The following is a 16,584-nucleotide window of genomic DNA, read 5'->3' on the forward strand; positions in this document are numbered from 1 at the left end:
CCGTGTGTGTGTGTGTGTGTGTGTGTGTGTGTGTGTGTGTGTGTGTGTTGCGCGCATGCGCGCGCGCCAGTGTGTGTGAAGGGACCAGAGGTAGGAGAGATGCGGGGACCGGAGCCGCAAGGCGCCCCAAAGGCCCAGAAGTCTAGACAAGGGCCCCTCCCTCGAGCTCCGACTCCAGCTCAGCGCCGGGCCCCATCGCCTGCTGCGTGGCTCAGGGTCCGGGTCGGGTCTGCAAGCCTCGGGTGGGGGTGTAGGCGGGGAGCTGACAGCCACGTGCGCCCGGGCCTGCTGCGGAGCTGGAATTCCGCCGAGGGACGAAGACCGAGGAGGCACGCTCAGGGACTGTGGAAGATACACTCAACTCTTCTCTTCACTCAGATTCAGGGCCTTAAGGGGTCGAGGGAAGGGGATACTAATGAAAAACAATACAGAAATCTCCAGCGCTTGCACTGAACTTAAAATTTTCGAAAGCTTCCAAAAGCACTTTTATGGGCCCGTTGTTACTTGAATCTCACAGAAACTTTGTGAAGAATTACCTCCTTTTCTAAATGACATTGAGATTGGGAGAAACTTACAACGTCCTACACTTAGCGTTTCTTACACTTACAAATAACATGACATAATGGAGAGGGAGAGAGAAAAAGATGGGTAACTGGGAAACCCACCCCGCCTTGGCATTAAGACCTCACTCGAGACGCAGGCCTGGGGCCGGGTCCTGCCTGCAGACAAGATCTTTATTCCGTTTTGTCCGCTCTCCTCTACTGTTCACTGGAGCCCAGCGTCATCATCCCTTCTTGCTCCCTAGGCTTACACATGACATTGACCAAAGCACAGTTGATAGGGTCGTTCCTGAGAGCGCCCCCCAGAGAAATTCCTTGGAAGGAAAGGCAATGAGCTGGCTTGGTGTTTGTCTTCGCTGCACAACCGACAAGCGCCTCTCCGCGCCCAGACGCAGGGTTGCCGGCCCCAAAGCCGCCACCGGGGACCCGCGGAAACGTGGGCCCACGCTTGGGGGTGGAACCCTGAGCTTTCTCTCCACTAGTAAGGGACATAGGTGGTGAGGAAAGCGAATGTTAGTATAGAAGTTGGCTTTATTTTGAGGGGGTGCACAGCACTTCCCAAAGAAAGGATTGAAATAAAAAGCCAATAAACAAAACAACTTTCCTACTACAATCGCTATTAATGGAAAAGAAGCCTAACCTGATGAAATGAATAGTTCAAAGTGCCTGTTCATCGTTGGGAGTTCCTACTCTAGAAGGAGGGGAAAGAAAATGGGAAAACAAAAACCAAATTCGAGAAGTCTCCTTAACCGGCCCCCGCAGTGTCTTAGAGGCCCTTGCCTGGCCAGGGAGCGCTCCGCCCTCCCAGTCCCTAGCGCAGAGTGGAGATTAAAACAGGCACAGTAAAAACAACAACAAAAGGTTTAAAATCCAAGGGGAAAAGTCGGGGTGGGTCTCAGGATCTGCGCCGCGTAGGGCTCGCTCGGCTCCGTATTCCACTCCGCTGGAGGCCCGGGCCTGGCTGGAGCAGCAACGCAGATGCCTTGGCCCGGCTGGGGAGCGCAGCCCACAGCTCCCCCTCTTCAGGAGCCCAAGGACCCTCAAGGCGCGGGGCTCACACTTGAAGCCTGGGAACGCGCAAACAGGAAACCCACTTCCTCCTAAGCAGTTTCTTGCTCGCCGGATGAGAGGCGTCCAATTGAAGCAGAATGATCCTCATCTACTAATATCCAGCGTGGCCACAAAGCGACTGGCCATTTACGCCGCCACTTTAAACAAAGATATTTGGTTATTCCCGGGGAAGAAAGTGCACTTTTGCATGGCTGAGCTCCGGGCGGAGGCAAGCCTCAGCCCAGCCTCCCGCCCGCAGGGCTGCTCGCGCCTTGGGATTCGCCCCCTCCCGACTAGCTGGGCCCGTCAGGGTTCAGGCTAAGTTCCGCCCGGCAACAGGCAGGCGGACACTCACGACGCTCCCTGCCCGCACCCTTCCTGAAGCATCGGAAGGGAAATCAGCGTGGCCCTGGGTTCGGGTGCTGGGGCTGTGATGTCCTTGGAAAGTCAGCTCCAGTTCCAGAACCCCGAGCGTCGAGGCGATGGGCGAGGGTCGGGGACACCAGGTTTGTTCGAGGTGGGGCAATTTAAGTGATGGCCCCTCGTGTTAATTCTCCCTCCCTCCCCCCTGTCTCCCAGCTCCGACGGCCAGTGGTGTGCTTGCCTTGACCCGGGTGAGGGTGGGGAAAGAGAGCTGCGTGAGGGGTGAGGGGGGCGTCATGCGGAGGGGGGGGGGCGCTGGTCTGCTGAGTAGACCCTGAGCTGTGGGGAGGGGGACGCGGGGATCTGGGACAGCCTCTCCGCGGCGGCCGATCCCCTGCTCAGCGCCCCCTCCGCCCGCTGGGATTCTCTCTTGGGTAGGGGAAAAGGGGGCGGGGAGCAGAGGTGTCCCTCTGACGGCGGCAGAAGAGGCAGACAGACTGACAGACACGCAGCCAACAGTGCGGCCCCAGGGCTCGTCCCCAGACTCGCGAGTTCATTTGGTGGCGACTGGGCTCGGCGCCGGGAAGTCCGATGTGGTCCGGAGGCGGTGGGAAGGCGCGGGGCTGGGAGGCCGCGGCGGGAGGGAGGAGAAGCCCCAGCAGGCTCAGGTGAAACCCCCAGCGCTTCCCTTGGCCCCCTCCCCCTGAACACCTGTCTCTGCCCGGGGAACCCCGACAGAACTGAAAAGCGGTCCACTTTGTAACTCTGCAAGTTGGTTGCAAAGCAGCATTCACCTTCCTTCCTCACCATCATCACTCCTCCTCGGCTACTCTCCACCCCACCTCTTGCCCTCCCCTCTCTCGGTTCCCTCCTCCTTCCCCTCCCCCTCCTCCCCTTGCGCGCCGCCCGCACCCCACAAATATGGGGGTGGGGGTGTCGGGGGAGGGGGAAAGAAATGCTTTGGGTCGTCTCTCTCTCTCTCTCTCTCTCTCTCTCTCTCTCTCTCTCTCTCACCTAAAAATCCTGACAAGTGAAACTTAAAGGTGTTTACCTTGTCATCAGCATGTAAGCTAATTATCTCGGGCAAGATGTAGGCTTCTATTGTCTTGTTGCTTTAGCGCTTACGCCCCGCCTCTGGTGGCTGCCTAAAACCTGGCGCCGGGCTAAAACAAACGCGAGGCAGCCCCCGAGCCTCCACTCAAGCCAATTAAGGCGGACTCGGTCCACTCGGTTACGTGTACATCCAACAAGATCGGCGTTAAGGTAACACCAGAATATTTGGCAAAGGGAGAAAAAAAAAAGCAGCGAGGCTTCGCCTTCCCCCTCTCCCTTTTTTTTTCCTCCTCTTCCTTCCTCCTCCAGCCGCCGCCGAATCATGTCGATGAGTCCAAAGCACACGACTCCGTTCTCAGTGTCTGACATCTTGAGTCCCCTGGAGGAAAGCTACAAGAAAGTGGGCATGGAGGGCGGCGGCCTCGGGGCTCCGCTGGCGGCTTACAGGCAAGGCCAGGCGGCACCGCCGGCCGCGGCCATGCAGCAGCACGCCGTGGGGCACCACGGCGCCGTCACCGCCGCCTACCACATGACGGCGGCGGGGGTGCCCCAGCTCTCGCATTCCGCCGTGGGGGGCTACTGCAACGGCAACCTGGGCAACATGAGCGAACTGCCTCCGTACCAGGACACCATGCGGAACACCGCCTCGGGCCCCGGATGGTACGGCGCCAACCCAGACCCGCGCTTCCCCGCCAGTAAGTGAGGCCGTCCCACTGCGGGGCCGCGGGCTGAGCGCGGGAGGTGCGGGGAGAGCCGCCCGTAAGACGCGGCGCCTGCCGGCTGTGCGCTGGGCATCAGGGTGGGCAGCCTGGCAGCGGCGCCAGGGAGTCGGGTGCGGGAGCTGGGGGTTCTTCCCGGTGCTGGGCTGAGAGGGTCCGAGAAGAAACACTTAGTAGCGCTGGGGTCTTGCGGGCAAGTGCTGGTATTCGGCGTCTCCCAGTTGCGGCCAACTGGCCGCTCTGCTCCGCGCAGGAGATCTCGGAGTGCAGACCGAGGCTCCCCCCTGACTTAGGGGCAAGCAGGGCGCCGAGAGGCGCGGCCTGGCCGGGCGGGAGGCTGGCGTGCTGAGGCCGGCTACTCTCCAGTCTAGGCAGGTGGGAGGGCGCGCGGCTCTACAGGGGGATCTAAATGGACTGAGCAAGAGCCCGCGCTGGGGCTGACAGGGGAGAGCCGCCAAGAGGCAAAGCGTCTGAGGGCGCCAGCTTTTGGAATACCTCCCTCTCCTAAGCTCCCAAAGTTGGGGTCTACCGTCGGACCCCAGATCTTGGCCTGGGCCCAGTTCGCCGCCGGTGGCACGTTAACCCCGCGACTCCGGCCGGAGTTAGACGCGAAAGGAACGGGAGCGGCCTTTCTCCACTGCGGTTTTTGGGTGGAGCGCTGAGGCTGAAGGAGGTAGCTGGGGCTGAGGCGGGAGTTCTCCACTCAACCCCTCGACGGCACGGCCGAGGGCAGGAGCTGGCGATCCCCGCCGCTGGGCCTCTCCCGGCCGAGGCGGCCTAGGTGAGGAGGGCGCTGTCGGGGCCGGGCCTGGCCGGCCAAGGGTGCAGAAGGCCGAGATGGCCTGGCCCGGCCCGGCCCCGGCCGACGCTATGCGTTTGTCGCTTGCAGTCTCCCGCTTCATGGGCCCGGCGAGCGGCATGAACATGAGCGGCATGGGCGGCCTGGGCTCGCTGGGGGACGTGAGCAAGAACATGGCCCCGCTGCCAAGCGCACCGCGCCGGAAGCGCCGGGTGCTCTTCTCCCAGGCGCAGGTGTACGAACTGGAGCGACGCTTCAAGCAACAGAAGTACCTGTCGGCGCCGGAGCGAGAGCACCTGGCCAGCATGATCCACCTGACACCTACGCAGGTCAAGATCTGGTTCCAGAACCACCGCTACAAGATGAAGCGCCAAGCCAAGGACAAGGCGGCACAGCAGCAACTGCAGCAGGACAGCGGCGGTGGCGGCGGGGGCGCCGGGTGCCCACAGCAGCAGCAAGCGCAGCAACAGTCGCCGCGCCGCGTGGCGGTGCCGGTCCTGGTGAAAGACGGCAAACCCTGCCAGGCGGGCGCCCCCGCGACTGGAGCAGCCAGCCTGCAAGGCCACGCGCAACAGCAGGCGCAGCAGCAGGCGCAGGCCGCGCAGGCGGCTGCAGCGGCGATCTCAGTGGGCAGCGGCGGCCCCGGCCTGGGTGCACACCCGGGCCACCAGCCGGGTAGCGCGGGCCAGTCGCCGGACCTGGCACACCACGCCGCCAGTCCCGCGGCGCTGCAGGGCCAGGTCTCCAGCCTGTCCCACCTGAACTCCTCGGGCTCGGACTACGGCACCATGTCCTGCTCCACCTTACTATATGGTCGGACCTGGTGAGAGGGCGCTGGGCCGGGCCTAGCCCAGCGCGCTGCCTCATCGCTTCCCCTTCTGCCCGCCACACACACACCAACCACCTGCCGCTCCATGCGCTTCGACTTTTCTTAAGAACCTGTCCCGTTAAGACCAAGGAACAAAACACAAAGGCCAAACTGCTGGACGTCTTTCTTTCTTTCCTTTTTTTTTCTAAAATTTGTGGGATTTTTTAAAAAAAGAAAATAAAAACAACCAAACGAATCCAATTCTTTAAAGGAGCCTTTAAACAGAGGACGCAACGAGAACAACTTTGGGGGTGTCGTTTAGGTGATTCAAACGAATTTCCCACGCTCGGGTGGGGCACAGTTTGGAGAGAGCTCTATGCTGCCACGGCTCTAGACTCTAAAGATCTCACATTTCACTCTGGGTACGCTGTGCCAGCAAAGTGGACTCGTTTGTAAATACTAGGATTTCTTTCGAAGGGGAGATGGGGTCTGGGAAGAGGAAAGACTCTTCCACGGAACCAACTTGTCACTGACACAAAGAAAAAGCCCCCTTCCCAGGAACCTCCGGCTGCCCAGGCTCAGCCTGACTGCCGTGGCTAAAACTGTTTTATGTTTGATGTGAACTTGTAGCTGTAAACGCTGTCAAAGTTGGACTAAACGCCTAGTTTTTAGTAATCTGTACATTTTGTTGTAAAAAAAAGAAAAAGAAAAAGAAAAAACCCCTAGTCCTGGCCCCCTGCCCATCATATTTTTTATGGGCACTGACAAATCTGTGTATATTATTTGGCAGTTTGGTATTTGCAGCGTCAGTCTTTTTCTGTTGTAACTTATGTAGATATCTGGCTTAAATATAGTTCCTAAGAAGCTTCTAATAAATTATACAAATTAAAAAGATTCCTTTTCTGATTAAAAACCTACCTTTTGTTTGGTTTTGATTTGGCTTTCTTTAAATGGCACTTTTTTCGTTGGGGTGGGGGGCAGCTTATCATTCTCCTGATGGGATTGGAATTGTTTGGGGGCTCAAAGGACCCTGAACCAGCTAAGGAGGCCTGACCCCAGAGTCCTTGCCCCGCGGGAAGAGGGAGTTTTGTTCTGCCTCCGAATTGAGTAGAACCAAACCATGAGCAGTGATGGGACTTGGAAAATAGAGAGGAGATGAGCTAGACAACTTCTACCAGGAGGAAAAGGGAAAAGGGAAGAAAACTAGACCCAAGGACGAATTTTCAGAGCCAGGCTTCTGTTGTTTGAAACCTCAGAGGTATCTACTGTGGTCTTATAAGGCTAAGCTACCGTTTTACAACAGTCCGCCAGGACATCCATTTTAAATAGCCTTGAATGAGCGATTATTTTTACTGAACGGATCTCTCCTGTAGATTTCAACATCAATCTTTTATTTTTAATCCGCGGTCGAGCCTTGTTGGAATTAGAATTCCGTGAGAGGTTATTTTCGAAAGTGGGGGGAAGTCGTTACCGGCTTTCGTTTCTATTCTAAAACGGCTGTGTCCGCACCGGGTTGGCCTCGGATTTCGGTTTCTCACGGCTTCTCTATCCTCGGGAGGTGTCCGACTGGGCTGCGGGCCTGGGGACACCCCTCACCCCCGCAGGACTTCAGGAGCTGGGCTTTCATTCTTTGTTCCATCGGTTTCCATCTCTGGGCTCCTAAATCTTTGTAGTAAGTACTCTTTCTCCAGTTTCCAACTCTCCACCTCTCCCCGACCTCCGACCTCCGCAAAGAAAAAAAAAAACAAACCTCATCTTTGACCTTTCTTCCTACCTCTTCTTTTCTGGTCTCTTTGGTGCCCAGCTGTGGCTGTTGGGGATCTCTTAGAGTTTCCCTGGGGATGGGGAGGAGGAAGCAGTGGTTGTGAACCGAGAGAAATCCCAGTCCCTAGGTGGGCTGCTGTCTTTCTGAGTCACACCCTGATAAACCTAGGAGGAAACTTGGCCAAGTGGGCTGCGGACAGATGCTCCTCCCAGCACCTTTCTCTAGGCCTGAAAGTGTTTGATTGGGGGGCATGGATTGATTCATATTTATCATGTACTCACTTCTCACCTAGAATTTCAACTTTTTCCTTTCTTGCCTCTCCCCATCTTTTCTTCCTCTCTTCATTTCACTCTGTCTCCACCTCTCTCTTCCTGACCTCCACCCTCATCCCCCAAAAATCTGCAAGGGAAGTCGCCTGGCCCAGGGCCTTGTCCTGCACCAGCCATCCTCTTTGTTGACATCCTGGGTGCTTCTCTCCCTGGTGCATTCGGACGAGGGACCAGGGTGGGCTTCCTCCCACGAATTCTGGCTTCTGAGATACAGTTTCCAATATCCAGAAGAGACTTGGAGGTTGAGCCTAGGGAGTGTGCTAGTTAGAGGAACTATCAGCAGGCCTCACATTTTGGAAAACAAGCAAAAATCCGGAAAGTTTGAACACTTGTGTTGGAATGGGCAGTAGTGGTCCCGGGACAGGGTGTGTAGGTAGGTGGTCAAGGCACCCAGCTCAGGCCAGGGAAATGTTTGACTTTAAGGTGCCAATTCCGTGGGGTGGGAGCTTCCGCTCAAAACGCCCGGTGCCCAGCCCAAGCCTGAGCTGGGTCAAGGCGGGCTTTCCGGGACAAATGGCCCAGAGGGCTCCACCCCCCTCCATCCTAGCCCGGAGCAGGTTCCTGAGAGTCACAATTTTCGTGGATTGTGGTACCCTTGGCCTTACAACTTGCAGTGGATGGAATTTCTAGCAAATTCATTCTTCTTCCCGCCGTCTAGAACCAGCTTAGTTTGAAGTCGGTTTAGTTGTTCCAGGGGAAAGGTGGATTCCGCCGGTCTACGGAGGGGACCAAGACAAACAAGGCCTTGGCCGCTTCTCTGCATGCATCACGCGGAGTCCACCACCTCTGGCTCCTGCCCCGGGAGATGGTTGTGGCTGCAGGAAGCGGCTCTGGAACGCAATCCGAAGCGTCTTGATAGGGAAATAGTGGCACACTTGGCGCAGCCTGGGGACATCCCCACCCCCATGTGCTAGTCAGCCTCTGCAGAGCCAATAGTGTCTTCTCCTTGTTGGACCTTTCCTAAGTCTCCAGGATCTCTGGACTGGGTCAGTTCTGGCCTCCCCTGAGGGAGAAATCAGCCCTCTCTGGGGACGCCCCTGGTGCTGACTTGCCGGAAGAGCCGGAAGCTTCCCCACGTGTGGGGGCAGCGTAGTTTTCCCCGAGATCCCGGCGAAGCTGAGCGCCCCCGCCTAAGCACCCCACCCATCCCTAGGCCCAGACCGCTGCGGGGAGTGGGGGATATTTTGCACACACCATCTCCCCCTTCCTCTTTTCCCCCACCCCCCACCCCGCCATGTAAACACGAGGACTTACTCGAGAGCCCTGGAGAGCGGCTCTAGTGGCTTCGGGGCCTGAAACCCCAGGCTTGGCTTGTTTGATGTTTAGCATCCCAAAGCGGCTCCCCATCCCCGCCCCAGCCTGGGAACCTGGAGCTGTGGGTCGCAGAGGCTGGAAAGCAGCCCTCTCAGCTGGCGGGGCCCGGAACTGGGCCGGGTTCGGGGGGAGGGTTCCAGAAGAGCTGGACAGAGATGCTCTGAGCAGGAAGAAGGCAGCCCGGGCTGTGGCCGCCCCCAACAGGGGAACAAACTGGTACAGCTGGAGTCCTCAAGGCCAGAAGGTAGGTGGGGGCAGGGAATGCCTCAGCAGCCGGGGCAGCGGCTCTGGGAGAGAGGCTGGCCTGGTGGGAAGTAGCTTGGGGTCCCCCCCGAGTGAAATCAGAGCCAGGCCGCGGGCGACTCCGCGAGAAACGTTCAGGGTACTTACTACTCCTGGAGGCGGGGGAGGCCCGCGCGCTCCAGTCCAAGGGCCTTGCAGGAGGCAGCTCTTTTTCCCACTGCTAGGGATTGACCTTTCAAAGAGGAAGACTTGTAAGGGACCCTTCCAGGAAATTTTAAATCCTCCTGAGGGCTGGGCTAGGCCTAAGTCTGGCAGCGAAGTCTCCGATTTTGAGACCCCAGAGAGAAGAACCCTCAGACTTTAGAGGCCGCACACTCTTCCAGGGGGCTCCCCGGCGTGTGGGCGTTGGTGAGGGGGCTATCTCCAGGCGGAGTGCACAAAAGGTAGCGCAAGTCTCTTCTCAGGCGACCCGAGATAAGAGGAAACGAGAGCGGGGTTTTCTGACTTCCAGCTCGTTAGGGACCAGGTAAGGTCAATGCTTTCTCTATTATGTCTTTATCTTAAAAGCGGGTCAATTTAAGATAAGGGAAAAAGAAGTCTAGGATCTGTGTGAACTGTACTGATAAAGACTGACCCCTTCCCTGAACTAAAAGCAAGCCAGCCAGGCAGGCATTCATTTTCTATAAACAAGAGAGTCGTGAGAAGCTGCCTTGAATTCTGATCGAACGTGTTTCTCAGTCTCTCTAGACATCGCTCCTCTTTCCCCCCTCAGTTATGGGACCGGGGGAGCAGAGGGAGCAAGAATCTTCTTTCTAGAAAACTAGGAAGCCTGTTGGGAAATGTGAATCTGAGATGATGTGACTCTTAGACACGGTTTGCTGACTTGTTTCAAATGTGACTTTCTTGTAGAATGGAAGCAAAGTGACAGAGATGAGCATTCAGAGGGATGAGGTTAAATGTTTTCCTTGTTCAGCCAGGTCCCTATTAAGAGAGAAGGGACACCACCTTCCTCTGGCCCTCCCTGCCTTTGTGGCTGGTGTGTGCGTGTGTGGGTTGTGCAGTAGTATTCTTGCAGCTTCAGGCCACCTTCTGTGGCGCCCAATTTGGGCTCCTGCCTCAACTTGGAAAGAAAGTTTCCTGGTGCCTCTTTGGCCAGTAGCTTCTGGAAGGAGTGTCCTATTACCCCAGTCACCCTGTGTGGTGAACTTGTCCACCCAAGTGGCAGGAAGAATTGGGTATGGAGTTAAGGAAAGACTGTGTTTTATTGAAGTAGAGGGCCAAGGTCTGCATGCTTGTTGTGTTTCTGTGTAGTTGTGTTTCTGAACTTCTGGTGACTCTCAAAGGAACGGAGGAGGAACAGGCTCAGCAACCTGACAGCACTTCTTCTGCCTCATCCAAAGCCATAGCTGAAGTGGCTGGTGGCATTTCCCTCTGACAGTGACCTAATGCCCTTCTTGGAGGGCATCTAGGAATGGCCCCAGGCTCCTCATCTGATGATGTTTCTCATTTGGTCTCTGCTTTGTAAACATGTATTGTCTCTGTTATTACGAATTGTAATAAGTTTTGGAAAGGGTGAGGTTCAGATCCATTTTTCTGTTTTCTTTTCAGTTCGTAGGACACTACAATATACTCAATCACTATTAGTGCTCTGCTTGAAATGGAAATAAACATTTAAAAAATTGCAGGCAATAGGCTGTTAAAAGAGGGCTGTTTCCTCCAATACAATTGTGACATCTCATTCTGCCCACTCTGTACGTAGGAATAAGTGGTTGCATACAGACACCTGTCTGTGTATGTATTATAGAAGTACATATTCACATGTATCTATCTTATATGTCTATTTTATAATATATTTAAAAATGAAATTTTTAATATAGGATTCTGTAAGTAGGAGATCTTAAAGAACCTGCTAGATGCAAGAAAGTTGAATGCATTCATTACCTCAATTAAGAAGTCCCATGAAACTGAGTTTCTCTTGAAACATCAAGTACACAAAAACTTTCCTTAGTTTTTCAACTTCAAATTGGAATATTAATTTATCTTCAAGTGAAACTAGAGAACTAATTATGTTTGGGGGGAAATGTTAAAGTTTATTCTTGGAGAAAATGAATTTGTTCCCTGGGACATATAGCTGTAGATGAGACTTCTCAAAACAATCTATAACAAAAATTCTTGTGATTTGCCGCACCTACATTATTCATGAATAGAAATCGTTAGTATGAATCATTTGTTACTATTGCCAGTTAACAAAAACAGGTGGAAATGTTTCTGTCCCTTATTTGTAGCAAACACTTCCCCCTATTCTGGCCTTCAGGGAATAGTGGAGATAAGAGGGCAAGTCTGAGTGTAGTCTTACAACAAGAAAAAGACAAACTTTTCCTCCTCCATCCCCCCATTTTATACATTTCTGGGGCTCCTGCCTTTGACTGCTAGATAGAATTGTCAGTTAACACCAGGGTGTGAGTACAGTGTTAAGCATTGCATTTCTAGGATATGTGGTGATTGTTGATAGTGTCATTTCTACAAAATCAAAGATCTCAGGCCATGAACAGTGTCCTTGGATGGCTTCCCTAGTCGCTATACCCTGGAGCCATTCTGTGGAAAATCACAGAGAAAGGCAGAGTCTCTACATTGTCTAGTATCTTCCTCTCAATACTTCTGCTTAAAGGTGTTCAAAGCTCTAGGAAAACAAGGGTTTATTTGGTCCGCGTGCTACCGATTTATCTGATCTCCCGAAACACAGAGAGCGGAGTGCGCGCGCGCAGATGTAAACCTGGGAATTACCGTAATGACACGAAGAGGACTGAGAACTGGTACCCCTGAGCTAGCTGCTCGCTCTGTTCTAACCTAGGGAACCAGGTCAATAGTTTAACACATCTGGCTGTGCCTGTGTATAGAGACACCACCGCACAGTTAGAGTCCCTGCAGTTGCCCCCAGAGCGCCAGGTTTCTAAACAGACTTGGAGCTTAACAAGCTCTGTCGGAGGAAACTCTGAAGCCTTAGAGGATTAACCTCCCCCCACACCCTCCTTCCCCATCCGGCCACTCGACGGTGCCTGGAGGTCTGCGAGGCAGTTTTCTGGGTGGGGACTAAGGGAGGAGGCGCGAGTTGGGCATGACGGCTTCTTCCTTCCCTTCTGAGTGTGCTTGAGAAAGAATTGCAACCCTTGCACCACAGGCGTACCACAGAGCACACATCTATGCCTCTAGCCAAGGCTAGAAGTTGTAACTATTATAGTTCATTACTACTCATCATCCTGCAGTATTGACTGATACGTTGATTACCACTCCCAGGCAGGGCTGCTGAGGCCGAGGCTTGGGTATGGTGAACTTTGGAAGTGTTGCAGTGTATCATATCTACAACTCACGAAGTAGGTGAAACTCAGATAGCTTTCTGCCTGTCACACTGACTTCATACTGAAATCAAACAGGAGAAACTTTGGGAATATTTAACAAAAAGTCAACCCACCCACAGCCATAATCTAGCGCTGGATGGGGTAAAGAGAAAATCTTTGAGACCTATGCTAGTGTACAAGCACCTCCATGCACCCCTAACAGTTGACGTTAACTTTCCTGTATAAACTGTGTTCTAACTTCAATTCCACACCAACCCAAAATGAGTTGTTGAATATTCTTGTCATAGCTGAATACTTAGATTTTGTTGGTTGGGTATCTGTGGAAGCTGGGGGCTTGTGTGTATGTGGTTCAGCTCGTAGGTAAGACAGAAGAGAGACAAGGGAGGGGAGGGCTGGAGGAGGAGAATCAACTGTGCCTGGTGAAAGAAAGTGTGTAGGATTCTGCTGGGGTTTGTGACTGTTGAGTCGGGTTGGTTATTAGCTGGTCTTTGGGGCAAAATGTTGTGGTGGAGTGGAGGAAACTGTGTGGTGTGTGTGGTGTTTCAGAAATGTGATGCTAGTGGGGTGGGGGTGGGGGCACAAGGGAGCCTGCTGGGAGGCAGTGTGTGTACCAAGTCTTTGCGCTGGGCCAGTAACACAATGGCCACGTAATTGTCTAGCTGAAACATGTTCAAATGGCAAAAAGTTGCAAAATAGATCGACCTCCCTGAGAAGAGAGGGAGCTGGTTACCGAGGTCTGCAGCCATCATCCTTTTTTCAATACATTTTAAACAAGAGGATCCAGGGAGTGATTCCGATTCAATACACATAATCAGTTTGCAAGTCTTATTTCCATTTGAAAACAGGGCCATTTGCAATCATAAGAGCCGGACACGCTGAAAGATACGAGCGCTTTCCGAGCAGATGATGGGTGACAGAACCTGCAGGCAAGCACTAAATATTTTCTTCCAGCCTCAGACCTTTTGCATCAGTCTTTAGTCCCGATGTATTCGGAATCGAATATTCCTGTTGAATATATAACTTAATTGTTTAGAAAACCGAGACTCCATGGTTGGAGGGGGGTGAAAAACGTCAAGAAAGATGAGAGAAACCATGTTTGTGCTTCTCCACGGCGCTGGTTAAGAGTCATTCAGTGAAGAGCACACGGGTACAAGATTTGATGGAAAATTAAAACTTATTTTTAAAGGAAGGGCCTCCAGAAGCGTTGTCCGGGGCTAACATTCGCGGGTTGGAGCCGCGAAGCCCTACCCGGGTGTGGCGGTGGCCAGCAAGGCGTCTGCGGCGGGGACGCAGAGCTGCGACCCAAGCCCAGGCGCCGGCTCCGCTGCCTCGCAGTTGCACCGCCAAAGACCTGAGGACCCCTCGCCGCCCTGCGGTTTCAAGTTGATTGTCGGGGGTCTCAGCTAGGAGCATAGGCACTGAAAATCTTGGCTATTTTCTGGTCTCTCTTCGTAGAAAGTTTTGGTTTCCAGGACCAAGAGAAGCAGCTGTCCGCGGCCTCCCCTTTCCCCGCGGTCTCAGCACTCCCCACCGCCCTGGGTCTCCCCTCCAAACCTGGTCCAAGGCTTCCCTACCCTCTCCTACCTAGCCTTCCCCCACCCCCACCACACACTCCCAAGCCAGCGGGTGCTTCTTCATCCGGTTCTCCTCCCGGAACAACCTCGGCTACGTGCCGCCTGCAGACCAGGCCCCAGCCCATTTTGGAGACCACACCAAGAAGTTTGGTGTGCAGATGAGTAGAAATTTCCCGTGAATTTCGACCACAGAATATATACATATTAGTTCACTGGGTCACGACAGTGATCCAAACCCTAACCTGAAGGAATTTAAAAAACGATCTTACACAATCCTTTTTTGAACAAATAAACAAAATGAAATAAACGAGCTGCTGCGGTTTCCCTGATGAGTTTTTCTAAGGAAAAGAAAGACTTGTTTCTGCCCAGATACCAACATCTAACGAACTTTCTAGAAGGCTGAAACTCAATCTAATCAGTGTGTGCTTAATGCCCATTTCATTTTTTTTATTTCTAAAGGGGATAATTTATTAACCTCAAGTTGGCGCCTCTTAGGAAGCCATTCTGTTTTTAGACGTCCTTGCAAAACATTTTTGCCTCTGGGAAGACCTCAAGAAAACCAAAAGATGGAGGGGTCGGGTGTAAGGGGGATGGCGGGGGTTCTTTTGCGCAGGTCCTGCCAGGGTGCTCAATTTTCTGCAAAAACTTATTCTGAAAGTCCTGGTATTCTCTTTAAACAGATGTCAAATTATAGAGACCACAAAGATCTAAAGACACACCTCTCTCTCTCTCTCTCTCTCTCTCTCTCTCTCTCTCTCTCTCTCTCTCTCTCTCTCACACACACACACACACACACACACACACACACACCAGCTGTAAACTGTCTAGATTTTTTTCCTCTCTAGAACGCATGCTTCGGATCAGCAAGAGTGGTCCTGAGGCTCTAGTCCACCCTGAGCTGAGGGTGTGTGTGTGTGTGTGTGTGTGTGTGTGTTGGAGGGGAGGGGTCAGGCCTCCCACAACAGGGAGCTTCCAGGCTCGCTGTTTCTGCAAGCTGGGAGGACAGAACACCTGCAACTGATAGGGGGTGAGGGTGAGGCTGGGATCAGTAGCACCCAATTGGCTAGGGTGATGGGGAGCTAGCTCACCCACCTGAGGACAGGGCGCCAGCCTAGGTTTGGATGGGTAGACAGAGTGGGTGCGCAGGAATGCGCCCCAGGGCAGGAAAAAGCCAGAGCAGGCTTCCAGGGCAGGAAGTTTCAACCCTGACCACCCTATAGAGACACGGTGATTACACGACCATTTTCAGGAGTGGCGGTTGATTTGTGCTGATTCCTTCCCACCCTCCTGGGCCTCCCTGGGAACCAAGGATACATAGGTTCAGGATCACCGCCCGCAGGCTTCAAGAGCAATCCCAGTCAGGGAGAAGAAACCGCCTCAGCCTGTCTTCCTCAGGGAGCCCCTCCCTGTCTCCCTAGGAAGAAGTGGAAGACCCTCAGTAGGACCCAAAGATCACCTGCAGGAGCGTCATATTCTTGTATTTATAGCCTGATATGACTTTATTATCTATTTTTCATTAGTTTCCTCGTTCTCCTCACTTTCTATTTCAATGCCTGTGTTTTACTTGCTTTCTTGTCCAATTCCAGTCTCATAGCTTCAGTCTTCGCAGGCAATTCGGTATATCATTTTCCTAATGTCAATACTAAAAGGAAAAGCAGATAAAGTGGATGCGCTAAGCCATAAATAATGAAAGCCAGCCAGTAGGGCCCACATGGGAGGCCAGGTGGGGGGTAGGAAGACCAGAGAACTGCCAAGGTCAGTCCTATCAGAGGACGAGTGAGAAAAATGACAGAAGCAAAGAGAGGCAGCAGCACAGAGAAATTCAATTAATATCAGTAGATAGGAAGGAATACAGCCCCGGCCTGCACACGCCTGGCCAGGCATAGAACGGGATGAGGAGGAAGCAGATGTATGGTCTGTCTCTGAGCTGAGAGGCAAATCTAGCAACCCCTTCCTGCCCTCCTGCCAGACCTTCAGAACAAGGACTTGCTGCCAGAGCAAACTAAACAGCCACGGAGCTGAGGGGCCAGGGGCTGGAGTTAGCCTACCCAACTCTAGTCTGCTCCTCCAGCCTGGCCAGCTCAGGGCTCTGCAACCTGGGGAGAAACAAATTCGGGGGAACTTGTGTGTGTGTGTGTGGGGGGGAGGGGCGGGGCAGTGGGTGAAGCCACCGGGAGAAGAAATGGTGCCTTCTGGAAACTTCCGTGGAAAGGGACAAAAAGTCCTTTCTTTCACACAAGTGCCCCACGCCTCCTCCCTGCAATTGAAGAAGAGACTTTAGAAAAATGAGAGCCTCAAGGTCTTCCCCGACCCTGGCGGTTGGACAGCGCCCCCTTTCGTCCCCGTCAGTGCGGCCTCGAAGGAGGTGCCACGTGGAGGGAGCCCCAGCTGCCTGGGAAAATGGCCGCGCGATTCCTCTGGGACTGGGAGCTGAACCCGCCGCGCAGCCCTCACCTGCGGGTTCTGAGCCGCTTCCCAGGACCGAAGGCGGGCCCCGAAAGGGGCACCGGTAACCCGCGACCCAGGCAGGTCGCGTCCTCTGTCGGGCGGGCCGCGTCTCCCCTCGCGGTCCCTCCCGGAGTCGGGCGCGCCTGGCTCCCGGGGCGTTCGCAGCCTCTGAGCCCCGCGACTGCGGCTGGGAAGGAGGCCCG

The 16,584-nt window shown here is 54.0% G+C and overlaps 2 protein-coding genes across 6 annotated transcripts in view; both read left to right on the forward strand.

Moving 5' to 3' along the window:
- The first annotated feature begins 1,147 nt into the window (after positions 1–1,147).
- Positions 1,148–6,265, forward strand: NKX2-1 (NK2 homeobox 1). 5 transcript variants are annotated; one of them, XM_019644670.1, is made up of 5 exons: positions 1,909–2,116; positions 2,412–2,641; positions 3,092–3,236; positions 3,336–3,721; positions 4,635–6,260. In XM_019644670.1, the coding sequence occupies exons 4-5, from the start codon at positions 3,349–3,351 to the stop codon at positions 5,369–5,371; spliced, it is 1,110 nt and encodes a 369-aa protein (XP_019500215.1). In that variant the 5' UTR covers positions 1,909–2,116; positions 2,412–2,641; positions 3,092–3,236; positions 3,336–3,348; the 3' UTR covers positions 5,372–6,260. The 5 variants fall into 5 exon arrangements, with proteins under 5 accessions (XP_019500212.1, XP_019500211.1, XP_019500213.1 ...); XM_019644667.1 differs by lacking the exon at positions 3,092–3,236 and having other exon boundaries at positions 1,148–2,116; positions 4,635–6,265; XM_019644666.1 differs by lacking the exon at positions 2,412–2,641 and having other exon boundaries at positions 1,150–2,116.
- Positions 6,266–16,333: 10,068 nt separating this feature from the next.
- Positions 16,334–16,584, forward strand: part of LOC109383869 (uncharacterized) — a 35,466-nt gene continuing 35,215 nt past the window's right edge. The window contains 1 exon segment of the mRNA XM_019644675.1: positions 16,334–16,442. Coding sequence (XP_019500220.1) covers positions 16,334–16,442 — 109 coding nt within the window.

Source organism: Hipposideros armiger, unplaced genomic scaffold (assembly GCF_001890085.2).
Source record: "Hipposideros armiger isolate ML-2016 unplaced genomic scaffold, ASM189008v1 scaffold_90, whole genome shotgun sequence".
Lineage (NCBI taxonomy): Eukaryota > Metazoa > Chordata > Mammalia > Chiroptera > Hipposideridae > Hipposideros > Hipposideros armiger.